This window comes from Opisthorchis viverrini (assembly GCF_000715545.1).
Source record: "Opisthorchis viverrini unplaced genomic scaffold opera_v5_618, whole genome shotgun sequence".
In the NCBI taxonomy this organism is placed as follows: domain Eukaryota; kingdom Metazoa; phylum Platyhelminthes; class Trematoda; order Opisthorchiida; family Opisthorchiidae; genus Opisthorchis; species Opisthorchis viverrini.
In genome coordinates, this window is record NW_008752282.1 from 1 (window position 1) to 14,805 (window position 14,805).

Genomic DNA, 14,805 nt, shown 5'->3' on the forward strand with positions numbered 1-14,805 from the left:
TCTAATTCACCTGTGGGCTCTAGATGAGTTCCACTGAACTATCTCGCCCCGCAGCGATCTGTGTCACTAAGACCCCCTGAGCGATACTGGGGGCGTGCGTGCGATACTCGCAGAGCCTCTCATACCAAGTTTGTCGATGATTAGAGGCATGACGAACACTCTCCTGGACCTCCAAGTTAAAAGCTGCAACATGTGTGGCGACATACGTTTTTACGAATGGTAATTTAGTGGAATTTCCAGTGCACACCTGCACGGGCATCTTTAGAACACCCAGGGCAGCGCAGCCGTAAAGAAGGGGAACCGAATACATGCTTCGGCGCTGCCGGGTTCGATAGGGAGAGTTCCGGTCTCAACGTGGCATGCAGGATCCGTTTCTGGAATAGAACGTGGAATCAGAGTGCCGACCCATCCTACAACGGTCAGCGGTCAGCGTAGAATACGACTGCTTAGAGACGTTTGGGGTCTTAATAAATCATACGCACCCGCTGATCCAAAAGTAAATTCCTCGTCTTTCTTGATGGAACACAAGGACTACAACTTATCAACGCGGGGACCAGTAGCTGATATCAAGACACCAATGGAGGATCGAACATAGCTCTCTCCAAAGGTAAATCCACAACGCGCCGGGTTAATCGGGCTCAGATTCATGAACACCTATGGCGGGTAGGCGCCCACAAGTTGGTTCTTTGTCTACTAAGTTATTTTGTCGTTCACCCCCCGTGCAGCCACTTGATGTGCAGATGCACACGAAAATATTCGTTTATTAACCAGAACGTTGCGCCTTACAGCTGAGACAGTTAACGTCTACGGACCGCCAAGTGCTTCCAAAATCAACCACTCACCTGGTCTTGCATATTGTCATCACAACACGCACGCAAGTGAACAAGCGTTGTCAGCCTGGCTATCGCATCTTGGACAAGCTTTGTATGATGCGGACCACGTGGATTGCCCAAACCAGACACAGCCAGTCGACTGCCATTTTTCGTATGAACAATAAACCTAGAAAAAATATTTTTTTAAACAAGAACTTTGGGCAAAAAACAGCAATAAACGAGCATTATGCTACTGAGAGGTATTCCATTATACCTTAAGACAATACTCCAATACGACAACATTTCTTCTAGTAATTACATTTCACGTTCTAATTCGCCTAAAATACAAGACGACGAATGGGCAAGCAGTTTCGACCCAGAGGATAAAGTGGATGTAGTTGGGGTCTGCTACGGCAACTGAGATACGAGTTTGCCCTTAGTGGGATGAAAAGACAGAACACCTTGTCATACTCTAAGGCTATTGATGAATGCAACTTCTGAATCAACACGGACATGTTCTTATCAGACTTCATAAGAATAGCAGTTGAATCACCAGTTTATATTGCTCTAACATCATCATGCACTTCATACAGCACAACTTACTATGGAGCTCCCATAGTGGTGATCAAAGGCGTCTTCGATCACACACACACACACATCACATATTCATATGTATTTCCAACGATAGTTCGTATCTGATAAAAGCATAATTATGTGGAACTTCGATGCATAGAGGAGAAAGCGCGCGGTAATTAACGGTCCAAACGAGTACTGCAGTAGATAAAAGCGCTACTGGGAATCGCTCTGGGGTCCCTAGCCACAAACAGTCGTTATATTTCGGTCTCCAGTCAGATAATCATGATGCCTGAATCCTAAGTGAAATAATCCATAGTTCACAGGTTCTTCTTTGTCCTTCTTGTCTTCATTTGCAGTCCAAGCAAGATGAATGACAGAACATTTTGACCGTCTCCGGTGCTTCACATTGAGCAAATTATGTAAACACCGTAGATGATGAAGACAGGCCATACATACGGGAGTTGTGACGCCGCGCTTGAAAGTAGCTATTCAGGTTACTGTTACCTAACAAAAATTACGGTTGTCTAGATTGGATCGAAGTTTTGTGGCCCTATACAAACGACCTATACTATGTTCGATGAGCATCACCATAGAAGAAGAGGCAACAAACACGAGTACACCATAAAGTGGGAAGTGCACCAAAGTGAAGTAACTCACAAAAAGGTGGACACGTTTCCGGTACAGTGGTTATCGTCTTCCCGGAAGACACGGATCTTCACAGGACAAGAGGGAAACGACTGTGAACAACAACGTACACATTCGCGCTCCATTTCGTGGGCGACCTGCCGAATGAAAGAGTAGTGATGTTAACTTCACTTCCAACGAGTGGGACGTGCTCGGAGCAGAGGCCCCGCATCCGTCCGAGGCACGAAACTGGTGTCGTCGGCAAGTAGAGGCATACTAGTTCTCAGCATAAAGTGAAAAAATGTCTATTATTTCCCCTGGGAAATAATCCCACAGCGCAGTAAACGTCGTTGTGACTTGGCATATACACTTGACGACTGAGACCCTTATGGAGTGGCACTGTCAATCCACAGGATAATGATTGAATCTTCAGTCAATGCACAAAAATAGATAAATAGAACATGTATTTTGGGACTATCTTTGACGTAATTTCGCCGAGAAGTGTGCTATTCACAACAGCTTTTGAAAGCGCACTAAGTCTTACTTCACGGCATGGCTAAAACCTGGACTCCTCGTTCCTGAAAAAAGTAAACGATATACTTACTTCTTTGTTCGCCGAGTTTGGGAACCAGTAGCCAAGTGGCGCAACTAAACTAGTTATATTTTGTCACGCTGTCAGCAAACAGCCTAGATAAATCAATTGCTGGGGACTGAGCTTCAAAAATGGGAACGATCGTGTCTCGTTTAGTAGGTGCGGCGAGCATCAGCTGGCATGTGTTCCCATTCAATGTTCATCTTCAACCCTAACAACAAGTGACTACCGAACCGAATGGAGCGTACACACTAACTAGTACGTACATGAATTCGAATAAGCTCACGATTCATTATTCTTGAGAAACCTGATTCTAAGCAGCAATAATGAAGATGTCACCAACCTTTTACGAACTCCATAGAGAATTCGTAACCGTCACAGTCATCATCACCAATGTCTATCGCTCGTCCTTTCCTTATCCCCATTCTGTCATCACAGTCATTAACAGTAACCGCGAGAATATCAATATTGATACTCAGGATTACCCACATTACAACCGGTAGAAAGAAAAAAGAGAAGATAGGATGCTAATGTAACACTCATTCTGGGGTACAACTTAACACTAACTCTGATAGGTTGGACAAAGCCCATTGTAATAACTCAGCAGCTGGGTCCAGCAACGTTTTTAACAATGCTCGTGGGGGTTACATTAAACCTATTCCGAGGGGCGGACTGCATCGGCGGTACGCAAATCTCTCGTAGTCTCCCTCACACTCTTCTGTAATTTTTAAATGTCGTCGTTTGCACCATCCAGAGAAAGGGGTGACAATTCGGCGGCCGTAGTAAATGACAGAGGCCCCACATTTGGTGGTATCGTGACTAAGGCACTCACTTTCTAATCATCTCATTAAGGAGCGCTCAATATCATCCAAATCCGGTAGCCGTCCTGAGAAGCCAGGTGAGTTCAAAGACTGAAAATTTCGAAGTGCGGCTTTGCATTTTAAAACGTGAAGCACATGTCGGACAGCGGTATGGTAGCCAATATATTTACCAGCGCTTGTGCTTTACTTTTCTTTGTAGGCGATAACGACTTTGTATCAGCAAAGATTTGGACGCTTGTGTTCGTAAACCTCTATTGTTTGCCTCCTTGTCTCATCAGTGATGAAGCTAAACGGAGGTGGAGAAATTAAACACATTTGTTGGGCATCGCTTTCCATAAGGAAGCTCTCGATGAACTTCCCATACAGTTTGGCATGCTCAGGCCTTAAGCAACATGGGGAAGGGGAAATATTCATGAATTTCAGAAGCATTCTCTTTTGGATAAGCGCGGTTAGAAGAACCAGCAGCAGAGACATCGATATAAATAAGCGTGATTGACAAAATCGAACGTTGCTTTTAGCTATAAGACAACTGTTAGCCTTGTATACGTGTAGCGGTGTTCAAGTTGTCGTGAGGTAAAAATGTGGTCAATTCACCCACGACGCGGGCGACGCCCTGCTGGGTTTTCATAAATCTGTCTCTCGCGAATGTTATCAAGCGTGCATATGGTTATGTCCGTGGATAGCTTAGGAGCGACAACTACACTGACACCCCAGTGACCCACCATTGAGGTTTATGATCTTTGGATATGTCAGTCATCCGGAAATTCCTTCCTATTCGGATGCTTCGCGTGAGTTTTTCAGATTGAACTAGTGCTTCCTTTCCGTCCTGACACAAGAGAGGGAAAAGAAAGTTGGAGCCGGAGGCTTTATCTCGCTTCGGAAGCTTGAGTTCCTTTCTGGCTTTGTTTTCCGTTGGTACCGAGGAATTCACATCCTGTTGTGAAGCCGGTGTTGCGTTGATCGCTATGTTGGGTAGCTCAGGCCAACTCAATCATTCTAAGCGTTCTAACCAGCGAAGCAATTGGTTAGACCTGAAACGAACTTTTTGGCAGTTTTCTGAGTTAAACATAGCGGGTAGGTTGACCCTTCCCAATTTTCGTAACATTATCCATTCTTTAGGTTTTTCTTAACCATCACTTCATCCCGTCAGTCTTGAGATTGCTGGTCGGACACTGTTTCAGAGATCTTACCACTGAAGTGCAATGTCGTTCCGGTGGTCTCCGTTTGAAACCCACATAAGCAAATACCGAAACCATAACATCGCGGATTCCGAGCCAGTCCCCAATTGGTCGACCGATTTGTTTCGCGTTCGTAATTTACCGGAACAGCTGCTGCTGATAGACTAATTTGCTGATAGAATCTTGCAGACACAAGATCATAGCACTAAATGACAATAAGTAGACAGTGCACATTTGTAGGAAGCGACCATCGTTGTTGGTTCAAAGAGCATCTGTACCAAATCTGTTACCGATGCGGCTCTCATTCATGTAGATAGCTGACCAATGGGCATTCGAACCATCAGCTAGAATAGTGATTTTCGTGAACCTACGATCAACGGGAGACCAGAAGTTTCTTCATGAAAAGCAGCTTCAACAATGTCACTCCTGCAGTTTGTTTGAAAGTATACAGAGATAACGGACAGACTTCGGGTTCGAGGTTGTCGGTTGTGGATTCAGACATATCCGGCCAGTCTGGCTGCACAATCGGCTGTCACAGGAATCCAGTCCAGCAGGGCATTTTCACCTCGCGTGCCAAACACAATACTCACTGGGATCACGAGGAACTGCTTCCGATCAACTGAGACCCGGGGATTAAATAATGAACAAACTGAGCTGTCTTTGGTCACGTCCAGATGTGTTATCAAAGTATGGTCCAGTATGGGTATTTTGGAGACATAGTGTATGTCGATTTGTGAGAAGAAAAAAGAATCGTCTTTGAACCTAATTAACGAACAGTACCAGCATTGGACGTCACTTCGTTGAACAGATTTCCTGGTGTTAGAAGTGTACATTTATCTGTATTGGAAAGGGCAGTAAATTAGGTTGGAAATGATAGAGTAAGTAAACATTGCTCCTGAGCTGTATAGGAAGTTGTTAGTTCCAAGGTGTCTAGTTCCAAGAAAGGGTTGTTTGAGGTATCCTACTTTGAGCCTTGGATTCAAGACTCTGGGTAACATAGTAGCGGAAATGGTATGGTTTTGTTTCCGGCTTCTGTCCGTAGCGCCCGAGTCAACATTGTGATCCACGAGACAACAGGTGCCAGGGTTTTCTTGCAGAGCCCTGCCCGGAGCAAAAGACTTGACAGTCTGACGCAGCTCGTTGTGGGAAACATCCCTAGCCCGAGAGCTCACAGACAACTGTTTGCCTCAAAGTGTGGCTGACAACAACAGCTTCGTTCTGAGTAGTGCTAGACTCTGGTTTCAAAAGTGTTTCAACAGTACTGAATAATGCGCCAGTGGTCACAACCAACCGTTTGGCGATCGGAGTGAGTGGGTTCTAGGTCGTCTTTTCTGAATCACCACTTGTTGAAGGAAGGCAGCATTACTGTTTACATGAATATGAACATTTCGGTTATCTTCACATTCTCGTCACAGAGGATGGAACGACTCTGCCCGGGGCCGTTCCATATTACGAGTACCACTAGTACGGGTGCTTGTAGCTCTTTGTCTGGTTACCCTCTCCCCACCCTTTTTGGCTTTTCTGCCATGATTGACTCTTAGGAACGAGCGGACACCTATTCAAGTAGCTGCTATTGTTTAAGAGGAAGCAGTAATGTGACCTACCTTAACAGGAACACGGCCGGCAACGAACGCGTAGCCTGACACGTGATCCACAGGCCCTGGGTCTAACATTGTGATTGGGAGGAGGGGTGAACTGAGGCGATGTACTTGTGCCTTGACGACTCCACCACCCTGAGGGTAGAATCCACTGAAAACAGGTTGCGTTATAAAACAAAAATAACTAACCGACGAATAACCTCCAGTTCGCAATCTAGTCCCATTTTCTCCAGAAAATAGAGCGTGATCTGTGTAGACAAAGCGATAAAATATAAGAACTACTCTCGTTTACTTCGGACATGTAGTCTATTGGCGGAGCGAATTGCGCGTCCGTGCCTCCTTTCAGCAGCAGGATACTGGAAGACCCAGACCCAGCATAGGCCAAAACTGGGAGGGCAACCTGAAGTAGTAGGGATATCGACCTAATGAGTATACAGGAAGAAAATGGTCAGCCTTCGACTAGCTATACCCCGCTGTTTTGGCATCTGCTTCATACGTCCCACATCTGACCGAGCGAGGTTTGAACTGTAGCTCTGTCGAACCCAAACGACAATGGGACAACTCGCCACCACTGATTTCTGCACAAAGTATTATACCAGTTAAGTGTTGGTTGCTGAGGTAAAACAGCTATTAGGGACAGTGGTCGACGTACCTTAGTCCAGGCTTTGGACGACCTGCACGGATGTTGTTCACGTGCACAGGTCGACAAATGATTGCAGCACAAGCGACCGCAGTTCGTAGAATCTGTCCACCCTGACGAGAAACCAATGGTATGGAATTGGAAAACTTACCCCTTCCATAACGCTTCCATCTACCGAAAACCCAGTATCACCACTCATTAGCAATAAAAACAGCTGACTTTGTAACAACCGAACCGCCAGACGAATCAGCCTAAATTAGCAGATTACAAAAATCATGGTGCAGAAGCAGCGCACGAGTGGTTTTTAGGCGGACTCAAAGACCAACAACTGATCCGAAAATCGACAGCAACGTGAGTTCACCAAAATAAAAATTCCGGCCGTTAAGGAATGGTTTGTGGACACCTAGATGAAATACATGAATAAATGAACAAGTTTCAAAGCCATTCTCACTCGTAGGTGAGGTGCACAAGTGGGTTCAAGGTAAATCAGATAAAACACGAGACAGAAAATGAGTGTAACGCAAATCAATGCACACAGGAGCAACATGGGGGTGGAGACATGCTTCATTTAAAGATACCACTCACAGCAACAGCTTGTGAGTTTCCGTCTATGAGCAAGCTCAAAAAGTTTCCTATTTCGAAACCCTGTCCGCTTTTCGCCACAAAGCTGCGAAATGCAGAGGTGATAATCAGTGTCTACCCTTCCAACAGTCAGTCCTACAATCTGGATAGAAACTGGCAGCATGAATGCGACTGCAGTCACATCAATCACTACCGTCAGCCAGGCACAGAGAACGTTACGTTAATATCATCCTGGAAGGCAAACAGCACCAACACAAACCAAACATTGTGTAACATCAGCTATTCCCTCCTGCCAAGTCATATTTTGCAAATCCGAATGCGGTGCGAGAAAACAATTCTTGGTAGACGGACTCGGTGTGCATAGCACACTACCCAGACGCCTTAGCCTACTGTGCTGGGTGAATTCCCTCATTGAATGCTTTTTGCGCCACCTGATCAACGCACTGTGATCTTGTCTATTCTACCCGATTCGAGATACAGTCCTAAGATATCGCTGATCAAAGAGTTGAAGATTTCCTATATCCTCCACCCGAAGTAGCCAAGTTCCGCAGACGTAAAACAATGTAGTGAGTAACTGTAGATAAAGCGGACGTTGATGCATTTGATGAGCTTGCTTACAAACGTCTCGTCACCAATTATGGGGATGTCATCAGTGCACGGTCATGACCATGGACACTAATGAATGGGTGGCGTTCAAATCAAGCTTGCCGGTCAACAGTGGTCAAACCGCTTGACGTCTGCGCATAGTAAAGAGCGACAGGTTTTTTGCGAGGCCGAATGCAGTGCTGTGCGCATGAAATCGGAGTCGATGTAAATGCTAACGAATAAGCGCGAACTTGTATAGACCCATCGCAAACCACCAGCTGGCATAACAGTGAGTGCTGGCACTGGTTGCCTGTCTAACGTCGAGGTACGAAGGTAACGGCGGATACTACTGATGAAGAATGTGAGTTCGTTCATGGCTTCCTTGCGGTCCTCTGCCCAAGTAAAATGTTCAGACCACATCAACTTCACCCGTTCTTACATATACTGCAAGTGGTGATAGAGACGAGATAATTACCCGACGGCAAAAGATGATCGTAGTGCAATTGTATCCTGTCGGCGTCGACGTTATCTAATACCTTCGACTTCACCGGTGCGTGCCGCAACGTGTGAACACAGGCTGTTGGACAGACAGCCAAACATGCTTCACACAGGGCATTAATTTGGACTGTGGGGACAACGGATGAAGATGCACTTAATAGACGTACATCATGAACATCCAAAGGTAACCTTCGGTTTCCTGAGTGATAAGATAGTCGGAAGACTGATCGCATGCAACTCACCACAAACAGATGATATAAACTAGTATGGAAGGCCATAAGTATGCTGTTTGGTTCCTTCGTACCTGTTGTTGTAATCTTGGAAATATTTTGTACTACAAGCAAGACTTATCAGAACGCTTAAATGTACTCTGTGGACTCGCGCGAGTTGGCCGTGTGAGCGCTCCCCAATATGTCTGCCAACCTCAAACACCAGGTCCTTCACTCTAGAGCCCACTAATCCAAGGGCCAAATCTCAATTTGTTAGAAAGCCGCCGCCTACCTTGGCTGGTGCTGTTCGAGCTGCATAGGCTTGCAAGGCTGCCAAATAATTAATCCATCAACTGATCACCACCACCGAAGCAGGTTTTACGATACGAGTCGCCGAAACCTACCTACTGGACTCCATACTTGTCGACACGGACAGATTAAAGACTGAGGGGTCGATGAAGTGGGAATAATGAGCCTAATTGGAAATCGACATCGGGTACCCAATCGTGCTATGGGTACGCAGTTCAGTGTTAATATCTCTTCGTTCACCACTAACCGTTCGGTCAAGTTTTCTTCATAATGTAAGAGCAGAAGCATTGGGAGGTAAAGATGCACCACGCTTAGTCATATCAACGGTACTGTTACATTTAATCAGGGCTAGAGCATCAGAGCCCACTTACAGTCAGTTTTGACGACCAATGGCCACCGTTTTCTGTATTGTTTCTGTGGTACCCGTCTCCATCCGATTTGTATCTACGAGCTTCGAGCAAAAGCTCATCATCACCAATCGCCTATATGGCTTGCCATCCTAGGGTGGGTTTTCTGACCAGGAGAACAAACCCGGAGTAACCAATGTGAAAACCCGCACAATCTGATTGATGTCCAGAAGTCACAACTCAGTGAACGCCAATAACTAGGCAAACAGCAAGACCATGATGAAACCCATGTGTAACCGAACAGACATTCCAGTTAGGGATAAGCTAAACCTTCAGTGGTGTCGACAAATTTCAAGCGGTGGGTGATACTAAGCCGAACCAACATGGTCAAGCGCGAGATTGATACGGATCACCCCCGTTTTGGCATGCACTAGGGCGACTAACTAGTGCATCAAGCCTCAGCTGGATGTACTGCTTAAGAACATGTTGCATAAATATTTTCCAAAGCCGTCAAACTCGTCTTGGGTTTCGTGAATCCAGTAAATGAAGGACGGTAATCTTTGTTTGTGTACCAAATATCGCAAACTCAACTCAGTAATAAGACGCGACTCCTTCCCGCTAACGAACGTCTGGAGGAAGTACTAATCTTGAGCTTTCCTCAAACCAACGTAAGTTTGTGTCCCGTTTCGCAGAGATAACAACACCGCTTCTGAGATTAACAGAAGACGGAAGTTCCCGCACAGGGAGGAAGTGTCGTGAAGCCTTTGAGGCCTTGACGAACAAATCAAAGTCCAATTCTAGTCTCCGGATACAACTTAATCAAAAACCGCTCGCTTGTCCTCGGTAGACGCAACAACGACACAGCCACTGGAGCTGTACGATCAAAACAAAACGACCAAGAGGCTTTTGTGAGCTACACTGGCTGATGACTAGATACAGGAAGGACAATAACCTGACTTTGTATGGGAAATGCTGGTCCTCGTTCGATTTCTTCGGCACTTCAAGCCTTATCTCCCGGGCAGCTTGTTCCAGACCCCAACAGAACGGCATACATCTCATGCACAAGCCCGCATTCTGATTGGTTAGTTGTTCACCGGCCCGGAAGCGCGCGCGTTCAAACCTCACTTGTGCACAAACCAGGGAAAAAAGTTAAACGGTTAATGCGCATATACTAAAGAAAGATGGACTACCGGTGTGAGCGATAAAACAGCACAAAACAATTTTAAGAAATTTATTCTTGGAGATCTCTATTTCTCTGCTTAGATATGTACAATTAACGTCTATAAAGGGAATAAGTAAAATTAACATCGCAGCACGTATCCACGCAACTTAAAATGCCCCACATCGACCTGTCTTTCTGATTAACCACATCACTTCTTCGAATAAAAACTCGGTAGGAATTCGAGATTTTTGTTACCGGAAATCTCTATTCAAACTCAACTACAGTCCTGGATATGCATACATATCCATGTCTTTTCGCATTCGGCAGATTTAGTTTTTTTCGTCTTGGTTAATCCTATTTTTTGCTGTATATGACCGTCAGCAAAAGCAGTAGTGTCCTATGAAGAATCGTGCTAACGGGAAAAGTTTAAAGGTGGTCGGACGAACTCGTCCGGATTTGAGCAGCCAACCAACAGGCCCTGCGCCTGTAGTGGTCTGGCTACCCAATAAGTCAGTTTACCAGGAGTGTGTGGCAAAGTAATAAAAATAATTACGCTAAGTTGGGTATACAAAAATAAATAGGTCAGATGGAACAGACTCACTAACAATTGTTCTCTTTAAAATAGTTCGTCGTTGGCCCAGGTCAGCGAATAAACAATAATCCAATAGTGTTGGTCCAGAGGTCTTCTTCTCAACAGTTTCCACATATAATAGATTCCGAAGATAGTCTGAAATGTTTTGGGTAACAGAGTTAGTATATGAGACTCGCGAATGACCGCTGCAAGCGCGAGCGAAATCAGAAGAGAGAGTCGAAGCACGTGACCACGCTTGTATTATGTGAAATTGTACAAGGGCGCGCTTTTTGTAGTTTCTCGTATTCAAACAAAAAACGATTATGCAATTGATGAAATACCTAGTGTTATAATGGAAGTAAAATAAAGGTACAAAAACGCCACACGCCCAAGCCTACCCCACCTGGTCATCGAGCCATTAGCGGCTGTTGGTGCAAACCTCTGCTAAGCAGCTAGTCCCCGTATGGAGCAGTAATTTGTCATGATATGGATCGCCTGACTTGGACCAACCATTCATTTGCTTCAGTTTGGCTTCCAAATGAATAAACTTTCGAACAGACCAACAGTCCCTCTGTTAGCCTGAAAAATTCCAGGGGCATGGGAGCAGGCAATTCGGTAGATAGAACTTATGTTGGATTGTGTTTGCTGCCCTTAGAAGAGAACGTGAAAGACCCATGCTGACGCACGCAGCGTAATTAAATCGACGTGATAAAGGTTTTTTGTGACATTGGCTACAAATTACACGGCCATGCCCTAATGCGCAAAAATAACCAGAACTACTTCTCCACGTGCCGTCTTGCAAGGATTTACCACCAAGGACCCAAACGATCTCTTAAGACTCGATGTCTTTGGCCCTATCCCCATCATGCAGATCTGCGTGATGCCTCTCGAGGGACATCAGGTGTACTCCGGTTGTGTTCGACCACAAAGTGTTGTGTTCCATTGTAAACCAAAAGACTGCCGTCACATCCCGTTGAAGAGTGCGTATCACCCTATGCAGTCTCAGCATTCCTTCTCCCGTTCAAGGCACGGCATTTAAGCCATCCTCCCACCACCTCATGCGAATTAGTGAAACAAGAACCACGCACTATCACCCAGGCCACGAATTGCTTCGGTCCATCACCTCTAACGTTGGAACGTGAGTTGTACCTTCCGACAGAATTATTATAGCCAAATGAAACCACGAAAATCATCAATTAGTGAGTGCGCACGACAACTCGGCGGGCGTCTCCTAACCGCCTATGCAATGACCAGGGTCAATCAAATCTCCGAAGCAGTCGTATGATTGGCATGTCGGTGGCCTCACTGACTACCAAGCAGCATGGACCTAACCACCAGTAATGCGCCGGCCATATAGCCGACACCTTGGCACAGCCTACTAGTTGTTGTCTGCGTTCAGACCCCCACCGCGTTGGTGATGAGAAACGACAGTCATCCCAGCCGGCTACACACCACGATACATTTACTTAATAAGAACAAACCCCACTACGGGTCCCCACAGAATATAAACCATCGATCAACTTACCTCCAGCGGTTATTGGCGGGAGGCTGTGCGTACGGCTTATCCGCCTTGTGCCTGAGCTAGGTTTGTCGTCCTGTGGTATCCTCTACGTCTGGTGTGTTTACGCGCACCAAAATTGTAAACGAGATTTTTTGAGCAATCGTCAATGTCCCAAAAATTACTTCGTACGGGCTGGTTGGCTTCAAACGTATAGAGGAAAGCATGTCGGGCGGTCACGATCCAACGGGTAAAACCTCTGTGCGTAAGATTCATAATTAATCAGGCCGGAAGTCCCTGCTATGCTTGAGTTGTCTATACAATACAACTGCTCACCATCGGCGGCTTCACTAAGTCCCATCATTACTACTTTAAGATTGAAAAGGGAGGCGCCACCGGGGTCCCCGGAAATCCCTCCACTCCATAATACAGCTGTTCACGGCAAGAGAAAACCCACTCCAAGTTACCTAGGGATCAATCCGTATATTCCGCGTACACCCATATTGTGTGCCAACTGCCTACTTCTCTAACCACCAAGTGCCGCGTTGGAACATCTTAAAACAGCTGTTCGCCAGATGGCTCAAAGACTGATCCTTACGTTGACTGGTTAAGCCACTGTGCTGGAGGGGCTGAGATATTTCTTCTTCTCATGAAGACTCAACGAATTGTTTTGGAAACCCCGCGTCAATGCGACAAAGGGCCAGTGGGACGTACACGCCCTCTGGAATGAAAGCGGGTTTGCTGCGGCTGCCCCAAGAGCTTCATGATGGGATGACAAACACCAACATTCAAATGAACGTTGCTGTTATTTTGAGCGAACACAGCTGTAGCCCATTCCCGAATGATCTTTCCCTTCATCAGTCATTCTTTTGATACGGGTATATCTTGCGGCATGAACAAGCCAAGTGATGTTCAACGGTTCAACACAGCTACCGAGCTGACGGGCGTCTTAGCGACAAGTGTTTCCGCAGATAACTGCATCACTACAGTCCGCCTTTCATGTATTGTTTGCCAGGCCCCTGAAGCATTCGTGAACCAAGTACGGAGGCATGCAGAACATTACTTTTGTGGCAACTGACACACAAGTGGCTTTTCTGTCATTACCAGCCCGCGTACGTCATGACTCTGAGTTCTGTACCTGAAATCTAGGAAATCGCCATAGAGAACCTAGACCGGGGTAAGATTATTTTTTCAATGATCGTTGGTTTCCAACCCGATTACGTGCAGTGTTTTCAGTGCAAAATCCTCAGCTTAATCATCTACGTCATTTAGACCCAATACTAGGCTCACTTTGAAGACCTGGAACCTACTTAATGATAAAATTGAGAAGCGGCGTGTTGTCCTCAGCGTACATTTCCCAGAAAATGCCAAGGTGTGATGGATTTGGAGCGGCGGAAGTCTTCTTATTTCTGACAGTTCCCTTCCTACACGGGATTCGATTTTTCACCAGATATTTTATATCATACCGCTTGAAACGCTGCATGCTTTTCTGTAATAACTTTCATAGGCCATTCCCCCCTTTTCACAGCATTATGTTGATTTTTCCATTGATAGTTTTAAGGTTGCTGTTTCAAAATTTACTGTTATTTTTTGACCACACTATTTAGTTTGCAACACATAATCGTTTTCGCGTTTGTTTCATTTTGTCAGTTCGCATGATTGCTTGGTTTACGTTTCAGGGACAATTCTGTTGGCAGCTGGTTCGTCGGGTTACCGCGGCACGGGAGCATAATTTCGAGGACGTTTGCGAATCACACTGAGGGAAGAAATAAACATTTACAATGAGCCAAACTGGCGCGCCGGTGAGTGTTTGCTAAATGCTGAGTGGGTGGCGAAATCAGGGTATTGAACTAGGGTTTTCTGCACTCTGCCGTGAAATTTTCTACATCGAAGCTAACTGGAGCGTCGGTTATCGTGAAAATGTCATGTAAAAGAGTTGATTAATGACATTTTGATGCATGTGGATGAGTTTCGCAATGTCAAGCTTACGTAGTCACCTTGTAAACGTCAAATTGTACAAACTGGACCTAGCGGCGGTAGTTCGAACGCGGTTTCGCCTTCCCTTCGTGCAAATTTGTCAAAGAATTATTTTGCTATTAGATCCATTCACAACACACACACGTTTCGTTTGTTTATTTTTACCTTGCCATAACCTTTACGGGATAGCCTCTGTCAGTTTGTATTCAGTTCTTGCGGTTTACTC

The 14,805-nt window shown here is 45.6% G+C and overlaps 1 protein-coding gene across 1 annotated transcript; it reads right to left on the reverse strand.

Moving 5' to 3' along the window:
- Window positions 1-830: 830 nt before the first annotated feature.
- T265_11864 (hypothetical protein) lies at window positions 831-14,085 on the reverse strand (the record flags this gene model as incomplete). Its single annotated transcript, XM_009178663.1, has 9 exons — window positions 831-999; window positions 2,046-2,170; window positions 6,208-6,352; window positions 6,391-6,449; window positions 6,494-6,623; window positions 6,671-6,814; window positions 6,854-6,954; window positions 6,993-7,092; window positions 13,913-14,085. The coding sequence occupies 9 exons, from the start codon at window positions 14,083-14,085 to the stop codon at window positions 831-833; spliced, it is 1,146 nt and encodes a 381-aa protein (XP_009176927.1).
- Between the last annotated feature and the right edge of the window lie 720 nt (window positions 14,086-14,805).